The 12,105-nt window shown below is 40.9% G+C and overlaps 1 protein-coding gene across 1 annotated transcript; it reads right to left on the bottom strand.

The window, feature by feature from the left end:
* Positions 1 to 367: 367 nt before the first annotated feature.
* On the bottom strand, positions 368 to 1,299 carry LOC147611652 (chaperone protein dnaJ 11, chloroplastic-like). The gene has a single exon (XM_086785009.1). It carries the CDS (start codon positions 1,256 to 1,258, stop codon positions 683 to 685), a length of 576 nt encoding a protein of 191 aa, XP_086641135.1. The 5' UTR covers positions 1,259 to 1,299; the 3' UTR covers positions 368 to 682.
* Between the last annotated feature and the right edge of the window lie 10,806 nt (positions 1,300 to 12,105).

Consider the following 12,105-nt stretch of genomic DNA (forward strand, 5'->3'; position numbering starts at 1 on the left):
AAGTAGCCATTGCCAAGGAGTCGCAATTGGGGAATCATGTATATCAATCTCTATTCGAGAATGTTTCAATAATGAACTACGCTTGCCTTACCCAACCATCTTAAAGTGTTACTTGATGGCATATACTTAGCATTTGGGTTCATTAAAGCAAGGTCACAATGCTTGTAGTTTCATGATACAATATTTTTGAAACATACCTTGCAACACACATCTAAATCATTTTGTTATGAGTGCATATAGACATGCCATAACGCATCGACTTCATGAGGTGTGCATGCACACACACACCATGTATGCTTGTGAGTGACTTGAGATGTGGAGCCATTGCTTAACATTATTGTGTCATTTGTTGTGAGTGACCTAGGCAGAAGGCAAGGAATGTTTCTTATAGGAGATTGTACTGTCCAAATTGTATAATCTAGACACGCAAGGTTGAGACACATGTGACATACAAGTTAACATTTGACTATAAGCTTCTTGAGGGAAGAGAGTCTGAAGGGCCGTCCAACTGGTCTATAAGATCGGACATTCTCTACAAGGCTAATAAATGCTGAGTTCACTAACCGGCTTGGGCCTTGAGGGAGAACCTTTTTGATAGAGCACTTGCTAAGTCTCCCAACTTCTCCCTTTCCGGGCACCCGCTTCCGGAACAGGGACGGATAAACATGTGTGAAAACTCAATTTAACACCAGCATTGGTCGGTCTCCCAACTTCTCCCTCTCCTGGCACCCACGCTTCTGGAAGAGGAGTAAGCTTGCGGCGGTGATCTCCTGTAGTCCTGCGCTTGAGAATATGTTCTCCTCCTGCAATCGCCTGCTTGAAGAGCTTGCATGGAGAGCTGGAGATCGTATGTAGCTCGGCTCTGGGCGTCGGACAAGGCAGCGTAGGCTGCGTGGATCTGCAGGAAAAGCTTGGTGCTGGTCTCTTTATCTTCCATGGGCACCACATCTGGGTGATAGAGGCGGGCCAGCCGTCTGTAGGAGGCCTTGATTTCTGCGTCGCTGGCCGATTGGGGGATCTCCAGCACCTGGTAGAGTGTGGCTCTTGTAGAGCCGGTCTGGGTGTCCGGACAGGAGGAGGTAGCGTGGAAAGCGGTCACCTGCAGAGTTGGGCACCGCTTTCCTCTGCGTTCAGACAGGCTAGGAGGCTGGATTGCTGCTCGTTGGGCAGATGGAAATGAAGGGAGTTTGGGGGATGCAAAGGGGGGAGATGGTTGTGTAGCAGACCTGCCGGCAGAGATCAGAGGAGAGAGAGCCATTGGAAGTGCGCGACCGAGAGCTTGAGATAGAGAAAGAAGCAGGAGAAATGTACGTTAATACATTGCACTCGTCTGTGCTGCTTTTATATGTATCACCATCATCATCAGCTTTTTTCTTAATCAAGATTTTTCTTAAAAGATAAGATTTCTGGGCCGCTGACCTGGACTGTCGGTTGTCTCCGTGGAAGAAAATTTAGAGAATCGCAATCAGCAAACCAGGAGCCGCCTTCGGTTGGGGGCGGAAAACCATAGGCTCTAAACTTGTCCCTTGCGAGCTGGAATAGCTATGGGCCAATCCGTGATCCAGAATATGTATAGTCAGTCATTCATTATTGTACTGACTCTAAATCGCATCTTTCAATTGATTCCATTCAGAAAAAGACACGCAACCACACAATTGAGCAATTGTTTATTTTTTTAATCCAAAAATTCCTATGGATTTTTTCAACGTGTGTGAAAGAGATTCCTATGGATTTTTTCAACGTGTGTGATTTTTGACAAACAAAATGCCAAGAGGAAGAGAGAGAGCCATTTAAGAGTCATCATTAAGTGACAAGCAACATGCAAAATAAAAACTACTCTAGACTAACAAGCATCGCCATCTCCATGGCCATAGTTCATCACGGCATCCCTCATCATATATCCTCTTATTCTTCGCCATATAGACAAATGCTTGTAGAGAGAGAGGAGTGCAAAAATCGAGAGACAGAGAGCCGATGGGGGGAGAGGGGGTGAGATGAGATTGTGGAAATCTTCTTTCAAAAAAAAGAAAAAAAAACTTATGCTTTTAATACTCATCCAAAACCTTAGGCTTTTAATACTCACTTCCACCTTATTTAATTAATGCAATTTGAGACACTTCTTTGTAATTTTTAACAAGAAACAAAATGCTGTGTGGAAGAGAAGAGCCATTTGCGAGAGAGTGGTGTGCAACATCATTACAAGACAAGCACCTCCTTCATGGTGGCATCCCTCATCATATATCCTCTTGTTCTTTGCCATCACTTTTGCCATGTGGAGAGATGCCTATAGATGCAATGCAAAAATCAAGAGAGAGGAATGTAGAAATCGAGAGAGAAGAGTGCAGAAATCGAGAGAGAGCACAGAGAAGAGAGAGGCGATGCGATGAAGTGGTGGAAATCTACTAAAAAATCCACAAAACGTTACGCTTTCAATACTCATGCAGAACCTTAGGATGTTACTACTCACTTCTACCTTATTTAATTAATGCATTTTCCATTTTTCAATCATATGGAATCTAAATTCGGTATCTTGTTTAGTATGAATATTATATATAGATATATATAATATTTATATACTCAGTCTCAATTGTTTTTGTACTTAGGGCGGAAATTATTGCTAGGGTCAATCTAAAGTTGACCCTTTGAACCCCTGAGGTCCTACCCCACCCCACTAGTGAGGGCTCAATCTCCCCTTGAGATACTCCTCCCTACTTCAACCTCCATCTCTTGTGAGGCTCGTAGTCTCCTCTATCACTCCTCTCATCTTTTATCACCCCTCTATCACTCCTCTATCACTCCTCTATCACTCCTCTCATCTTTTATCACCCCTCCCTTTTACGCTAAATAAAAATAATAATTAGCATCATGCACACCATATGCCTTCACTTGTGGGAGATTTCTCTTGCGAATAGTCACCTCTATCACTCTTCTCCTCTTATCACCCCAACCTCTCACGCTAAATAAATAATAATAAGCACACACACCACATGCCTTCACTTGTGGGAAATTGGATACGATTTCTTGTTAAATAAAAATAATTGTAAACCTTTGAATTTGTTTTTAAAATTATGGCTTTTATAGTTCAACCAATAAAAAAGGTTGTGTTTTCATTATTGTATGAAAATGTTATAATACATAGGTTATACAGATTATGTTCGTTTTTCATATATGAATGTGGCAAACTAAAACTTTGTTGGGGATGTTTTGCTAAATGTCTTAAGAGACACGAAAAGGTAAATAAATGTTGATTGACACCTTGATTCAACAAATAAAGAAAATCATGTAGCATTGCAAATGGTCATTTTTTATGATATTGACACAAGAGAGTTGGAAATAGAAAAATGGAACTTGCTATGGTGAGAAGAGAGAAACAAGTTCATTGGCAAGAGTGGTGGTACTATTATTTTATCCACACAAATTATGCCACTTTGAAAAGCTAGGTAAACATGATGTTCTTGGTGGGTGCACATATCATGCTCAATTTTGTGAAATGTCTAATTGCAAATGATTTTGGATCTACAAAAGTAAAATGCATACACACTGGAGAAATATATACATTTGACACGTTGGGTGCGACATGTCTGGCAAAAAACAATAAAATACATTGAAAGGTTGTAAATATGTTCTCTAAATCCATAGAATATAACATTAAATGCACACATTCATTTTGGATTTTAACATGGTGACTCTAGTGATGAGTAGAACATGGTATTAAATGTGTGGTAGCTCAAAGTCATCTTCTTATATGCACGAAGAACAGTAAAAACAAGGGATATAAAAATTGATACATGACCACAAGGTTATAATTAGAAAATGTAGGATTGTAGCCACAATGGATTAAATTTAAAAATTTATACAAAAGTATGTGCAAGCTAATTTTAGGGATTTTTAGGGTATAACTTGCAAGAGTGGAACTATATTGTTGGAAACCACACAACCCAACCCCATGGAGCACAAAACTCCAAAATGTCCTTCTTACATTTCACCGCCATGTGAATATATAGAAGACATACTTAGGATGGTGTTTGAAATGGGAAGGGGGAGTCCCCATGAATATAGCTAGAGGCTTAGAGAAAACAAAGCCGTTACCCTAGTTAACAACCATTGCCCAAGTCCCTCATCATTGATAATAAGCTCCATCCATAAGAAAGACACTACTTTATAGCCAAGCTCTCCAATGTATTCATCTCATGTCCATGTCGCTAACATGATAGATGCTTACACACCCTTTACAAGCTCTTCAATGTGTTCATCTCCTATCTATGTCTAACATGATACATGTCTAACATGATAAATGCTTACACATCCTTTAACAAGTTCTTCAATGTGTTCATCTCATGTCCATGTCTAACATGATAGATGCTTTTGAGGGGGGTTACACACCCTCCACAAGTTGTAATCTACACATGGGTGCCTCATTCATGATGACCTCATCTTTGGCACTAGCCTTGAGTTACCTTGGCTCTTCCATACACTCTTAAGTGTATAATCAGCTTGACCATTAGGTCACAAGGGTAATTAGCTGATTATACACTCTTAAGTGTATAATCAGCTTGACCATTAGGTCACAAGGGTAATTAGTATTTAATTATTAAAAAAATGAAAAAAGGTAGTTAATGGGAGTGGGAGAAAGTAGAATATGTCTCTTTAATGTTTTAACAATGATAACCCACTTCTTGGAAATTATTCACATTATGCCTATCTTTAGTGAGCATTGCCATCATGGAAACATTGATGTTCCCACATTGTTAGTGGCGCTAACATACTCTAGGTGGAACACTGTAATACATTAGGTGGATTTACCACGGAGATACAATAAGGCATATAATCTGATTTAGATCCTCTTTATAATCATTATATATACAAGCACCAAGTGCTTATTGTAACACCCCTAGATTCATTTTAATATAAAAGATGATCATTAATACAATTTAATTCTAATCATTTCTCGGTGCTACTCTATGTATTTTGTTATGTCTTAGTTCTTTTTACAAATCTCAACAAGTGTTGGTTGACCCCCAACACTTTTGGCGACCTGCTGTTTATCTTACGTACTTATATGGGGCAGATGATGGCATGGTAGCTTCCAGAGTGAGACGGCGAATTCTTTTCGGCTAATGGTGATCTGCGTTGGGGCTTCTACGTCATGTCCTTAATGCCGCATGTCCTTACATGGGAGGAAGCCTGCACTTGGTGCTAACTAGGCAAGTGCCAGTTGGTGATCAGTGTATGACAAGGCAAATCAATTCGTTGAATTCCTCAACGTTGTCGAAGACCTCTTGGGCACGGTTAATGCATAGTCCAGTCAGGGTGGAAACCTTTAATAAGGATAGTTGGTTCTTCGATGACATGCTCGTGATAACATTCCACTTGCGAATCCTCAGATTGTTGCCCCACCAATTTGTTTTCCAACCGGAAGGAATCAAACTTTGGGGTTACTTGGCAATTTGCCACCTCTCCGAATGCCCCAACATCATGAGAAAATGAAGGACTCTATCTTCAAAGGAAAGCATTTGGAGGACCCTAATACTCATGTGAGTACTTTGAGAGTCGTTAGCGCTCCAACGACAATCTGTTAATCCCATTTTGGATTAACAAAGATGCTCCTCCAATTGATGACATTAATAAGTGTTATGAAAAGGCACTATAAAAGTTGTATTGAGAATCTGGCCACCCAAGGCCTTAGTTAGTACGTTTTGGGTGCCCAAGTGTGAATAAGGGCTAGTTGTATATAAGGCAATTCTCATAATAAAATGACACAATCCCCCTTTTTGCTATGAGAGCTCTTGTCTTTGACTTGAGAGAGAGAGAGAGAGAGAGTGTGAGAGTGTACTCTAGTACATGTGCCTCTTTCATGCATGCGTTTTTCTGAGAGAGTGAAAGGTTGGTTGCCATTCATGGTGTAAGCGACTTTGCAGTAATAGCATGGAGGTGGTGTTCAGAGGAGTGGAGCTTCCAAAGCGAGCTTGGGGAGCCTCAAGGGACACGAGCTCGAAGCAAAGAGGTCGTGGAAATTGGCAAAGGCAGTATAATGATACACATGGATGCTTTTATCATGGTAAGCCTGGACATGTGCAGGCAGATTGTTATAAGAAGCAGGCTGACATGCAAAATGAAAAATTGCAGCAAACAACTATGCATCCTTGAGCAGAAACAATGAGGATAATGAAAGGTTGTTTGTTATGCAGCATGTCGTTAATGAAAGGTTGTTTGTTATGCAGCATGTCGTTAATGCCATGTCTGAAAATGTTAAAGCAGCAAATAAAGATGATGTATGATATGTTGATTCAGGTGCTTCGAACCACATGACAAGTCATGGGGAGTGGTTCAAGGAGATGAAAAACCTTGAAAGACCAAGTTTTGTGGAAACAGGGGATGACACTGCTCATCCAATTGCCCATGCTAGAGATGTGCCATTGTCTATGCAGGATGGCAAAGTGAAGTACCTTGCAGATGTACTTCATGTTCCAAACATAACAAGGAATCTGGTTTTAGTTGGGGCCAAATGATCGAGTAGGGTTTGCAGGTTCGGTTTAACCCTTATTTGGTTGTTATGTTGAAGACTTTAAAGACAAGTGCAGGTTGTTATGTTGAAGACTTTAAAGACAAGTGCAGGTTGGTTGCAAAAGGCAACAGAGTGGACAGAATGTTTACATTAAATGTAAACATGCCTGAAGTGAGTGCAGCGATGTTTACAAATGGTTTAGGAATTGTTGCAGACACAGACATTTGGCATAAAAGAATTGGACATGTGAATGTACAGAGAATGAAGTCTATGCAGACTAAAGGAATTGTGACAGGATTGCAAAAAATATGTGAAGCATGCTAATTTGGAAAGCAAACAAAGCATGTATTTCCACATAACAGAAATGTGAGCAAAAATGCACTAGATGTTGTGCATTTAGATGTATGGGGTCCTACGAAGACCATGTCTATGGGAGGCTGCAGGTATTATGTGACATTTATTGATGACCACACAAGGAAAGTGTGGGTATACTTCATGAAGGAGAAGGGTGAGGTGTTCACTCACTTTCAGAATTTTAGAGTTATGGTTGAAAAGCAAACAATGAAATATGTAAACTGCCTAAGGTCAGATGGAGGGGGAGAGTACTTCTCCAATGAGTTCTGTGAATTTTTTAAGAAGAACGGTATTTAGAGACAGTTTACATGCAGATACACTCCGCAGCAAAATGGAGTTGCTGAGTGGAAAAACAGGCACATTGCTGAGATTACGCGAGCATTGATGGAAGAGAAGAATATGCCGCATAGCTATTGGGCTGAGGCTGTTTCTATAGCAGTTTACATCATGAACAGGACTCCAACTGCAGCCATACATGATGTAACTCTAGAGGAGAGGTTTACTGGCAAAAAACCTGATTTGTCTCATCTGAAAGTCTTTGGATGCATTGCATATGTGCATGTGCCAGATGAGCTGAGAACTAAGTTGGATCCAAAAGCTAAAAAATGTGTGTTTATTGGATATTCCCTTGAGCAAAAGGGATACAGGTGTGCAGCAACAAAAGTACCCACTACGTCAACAATGGATTCCCAAAACCCAGCTTCAAGCCCAAGGGTACTATGATATCGACAGGACCTCATGGGAATCCAACCAAAAAAGCTAGACTACAAGCAAGGGGCCAGGAAGGCACCCTAGTAAGACCGCAATCAACTTAGCATTGAACATTGGTGGGTTTGAAAGGACTTACTAACAGCACAGGGCTACTATCAAGGGAGTAAAACAGTATGGTTACCAAAGACAAATCCTAGAACCTTCAGGACAATGGAAGAAACCAAGAACAAACAAAACCAATCCATTGCTAAACCAGGTGCTATAAGGAACAACCAAAATTGGTCTAGCAAAAGAAAGTGGTTCAATTAGGTAAACAGGGGAGTATGCCACCACCAATGTCATCCACCAGAGAGAAAGAGCTAACTAAAATTGTGGACTAGGGTAAAGAAGATGTGCATTCACATGCACAAGAAACAAAATAGGAACACAAGGATTCACATGCACAATGTATCTACCGAATCCTAGTGTACCTATTTTGTTTCTTATGCATTCACATGCACAAGAAACAAAATAGGTACACTAGGATTCGGTAGATACACTGCTCAACTGGATGGAGGGAAAAATCCGAAGCTCTCACTCAAAACTAAAGCAGTTACAACAACAAATACCCCACCAGTTCCAAGGTACCCCACTGGTGGTTTACATGGCAGTAAAGGAGGAGGAGGATCACAAGAGGTACCCATCCCCAAGTGAGAGGGTGCAAGAAGGTAAAAGAGTATGCCTTCATGTCGTGAAACATGCTCCTTCATTTCACGTGTACTAATCTCCTCCTCTGAATGCATACTTTGTGGGCTTGAGTGGCTTGAGTGTTTGAGCATATAGGAAGCCATAGGGTATCAATTTACATGCATATAGGATTAGACAAGTTCACGCCGAGAACTGGTTTGAAATGCTTCACGCCGTTAAAAGCTTCAAAATAGTTCACGACGTGACCGTAATTTAGTACTTCATGCCGTGAAACGATCACAATCCGTCCTCCTATCATAATATGACATATGGCATTCCTCATAAGCTGGCCAAATCATAAATACATTTTCTTCCTTTTTTTGTGCATTCTTAATCGACCTACTTTGTTGGATCTTGCTGCATTCGGTCTGATTGATCTTCATCGCCTATTGAATCATGTTTGTGTCAGTGTGTGCTCTTTCTTCCTTGCTTGTGACCATCACTTTCAGGTAGGAGTTTGTTCTCTACCCTTGTTGTTTCATTCGTATGCATAAATCATAGTGGGTACATAATAAATCGATTTGCATCTTATAAATCAGTTGCATATGTCACACCCCCTTTCCTTGTTGATTGTTTTTCACACTCCATGCATGTAAAAATGTTTACCTCTTCCCCCTCCCAAACCGATTTACAGGTGCATGTGCCTTTAACTCGTGAAATAGAAGTCTGCTATTTCACGAGGTTCTCACTAACCCCATACATAACACTGAGCTTATTTGAATTAGTTGTCCTACCAATTCTACATCACTAACCCCACTTCTCCACTAACCATCATGACCCAATAAACCTGCTATCTCATGAAGTCAACACCCTGCTATCTTACAAAGTAAAAATCTACTATTTAACATGCTAAGCACTTCATGTCATAACCATTTCACAGCTTTACCACTTCACGTGCTAAGCACTTCACCTTCATGTCGTCTTAACCACTTCATGTGCTAAGCACTTCACACCATAACCATTTTGCATCTTAATCTATTCACGACTTTACCACTTCACGAACTAACCACTTCATGTCTTAACCACTTCACATGTTAAGCACTTCATGCCATAACCACTTCACAGACTAACCATTTCACGTGCTAAGCACTTCACAATGTAACCATTTCACGGCCTAAGCACCTCACACACTGTTCTTTCACGACTTGCCCTTTCATGCATTAGAGCTCAAACCCACACACATATGTTATTGCTCACTCCCTTAACACTCTCTACATCAAAATCCCCCCCCCCCACACACACACACACACACACATCCCGCCTCTCCACCACCCCCCAAAAAAAACTACGAGCTCCTACCAGTCATTACGACTGACACTTTTTCCAATGTTACAGATGTCTTCCTCTATTACATCAGACTCTGTGTGGTAGAAGAGAATCCGACAGTAACTCAAGATAGCACATCAGGATCCCTAGTGGACAAAAGGAAAAGAGGAGCCCGACGCACTAAACTGTGCTATCTGGGACCATATGTGCAAAAGTTTCAAGGCTCTATAATCAGCACAGATATACAGACAACCCACAGAAAGATCTTGCTCCATTACCATAGCCCAAAGTTCTTATTAACAGATACTGGAGGATGCAGAAGTCAAGGACAAGCTGGAAAAGGTGGGCCTTGGTCGAATGGCAGAAATCATTCCCCGCACTATCAATACGAATTTATGTGCAGAGTATCTGAAGACTTAAGACAAATCTACCAAGAGGGTTAAAGTGACAAACCTACCAAGAGGGGTAAAGTGACAAAGTCAAATGGCACAATGGAGCAAGTCCTCATCAAAGAAGACCTGATTCAATATGCTCTGTAGTTGTCCCCACCTGTTCCAACACATATACATAGTTTTGAGCAAATGCCTAGGAATGACATGTTGAAGAGAATTGCTTATAACTCTAATGGGGAAGAATATGATAACATAAAGAATGAAGTTGATGAGAAGGCTTGCATAGCAATGTCTATGCTTCTGCAAGTTATAACCCATGGATAGGTATAACAAGATACCCATCCATCAACTTGCCAAGATTCATGAAGAAAAAGACGATGATTAGGTGTGGTACATTCATCAAGAGATGCACAATTATCTTAAGTCACACCAATCCCCAGGGTTTGTAACCCTTACCTTCTTACAAGAGTGCCCAGCCATGCAACAAACATCCTAGTTCCAGAAGGCACACAAGGAGTACAGGTGCCGAGGCTATAGCACCCTTGGAACCATCCACTAACATTCATGTCAAGCTATAACAAGGACAAGCAGTCTTGCAAGAAACAAAAGAACTGTTACAAGAATTGAAGAAGGGTAAGAGGACTAGGAAAGATAAAAAGATGAGGGGGATCTTCTAGCAGGCTAAAACAGAATCCCAGTGCTTGGATGCAGAAGTGTCACAAGAGATAGCATCCTTGAACAAGTGCTAGAGCAGAAGGAGAAAGCAGCTAGTGTAGCTCCTAAGTTGCCAATCCCTACAAGCCCTACTCCAATGGTCTTCCCTAACCTCTCACGACTCGAAGATCCTATTCTTTCAGATCAGCCACTTTCGGTGGAGATGAGTGAAGAATAGGCTCAAGAATACCAAGTGCAAAACAGACAGGCTCGATGAGTCCAAGATATGAAGTAGCTACATCAACGGAACAAACTACAGCACAGAGGAAGGCCGCGATGTTGATAAGAGAAAGAGAGCAAAAGAGCCTACAAGCCCTAGTAAGAAGATGATAATAGATTATAAGAGCACAATTGGAAAAGGTTCCTTCCTGCATGACTTATATTCTGATTAGTTTTCTACAAGAAACCATGGAAGGACTCGATAGCATGTTGCAACTCCAATTTCATGATACATAGAGGGCTTGGCATCCACAAGTGCTTCTATGTGGGAACAAGAACAAATGATATGAAGATGCCAGTTATGTACTACTCATATGTTCCATGACAAGAATACCACCTTATCGAGACAATTACAGCAAATGATTTGACAAGTGCAAGCGCTTAAAGAGCAAATGGCGGCAGCGGATGCAATGCACAGAGAGGTAATACTTAAGATTTTAAAAGCAGCACAAGAATAGGAAACCAGGTTCCATAATTTAGAAGAGCACAATATAGTGTTAAGTAAAATAATTGTTCAAAAAATCAAAGAAACAACGAATGGTCGATCAAGCCAAAGAATAGCTTCAAACAGAAGTAGCACAGGCAAGAGAGAAAGAAGCCCAACTTACTAATAAGCAGCTTTAGGATACCCAGACCACGTTCATAGCCAAGGAAGATGGATTTAAAGAGCAAATCACTCAGTCAAAAGAAGCCATTATTGCAGACAGCAGAACAAAAGGTGGTCAGTCTTCAAACTGAAAGAGAGTAGCTAAACAGAGCACAGGTTGAAAAATTAAAAGCTTTAAATGAGGTAATCCAGCAAAGAAGGAGGAAATTGATCATATGCTAACTAGCCACTATCAAGTGTTGGAACACGTAAATCAACAGCTAAGCAGTAGCCAAGGTTCAGCGGGCAGAAAGACTGAAATAGATTGAAGATGCTCATCTAGAGATCACAATGGCGAGAAGGGACCAAGAAGAATCCATCAAAAGATACAATGAGCTAGCCACTACTCGAGAAGTCCGAGAAGCCACCAAAACCTCCTCTCCACAAAAGACTCAAGAATCTAAGAACTAGAGTGCCAGTTAGCCATGCAATAAAGAACTCAAAGGACAGAAGCCATAGATGAATTACGATTCCTCATTGAACGAGCCTCAGAAATAGGTTCATTGCCGGTAACTCCTCGGGGAATTCTTCAGGGGGATATAATATTAACTGACCCCACTAACATCTTTTTC

This window comes from Cibotium barometz, chromosome 47 (assembly GCF_041138505.1).
Source record: "Cibotium barometz isolate CiBa-2024 chromosome 47, ASM4113850v1, whole genome shotgun sequence".
Classification (NCBI taxonomy): Eukaryota; Viridiplantae; Streptophyta; class Polypodiopsida; order Cyatheales; family Cibotiaceae; genus Cibotium; species Cibotium barometz.

What these genes read in the sequence shown, in the direction of transcription:
- LOC147611652 (XM_086785009.1), bottom strand. Translation starts at nt 1,258, where the DNA reads ATGGCTCTCTCTCCTCTGATCTCTGCCGGCAGGTCTGCTACACAACCA.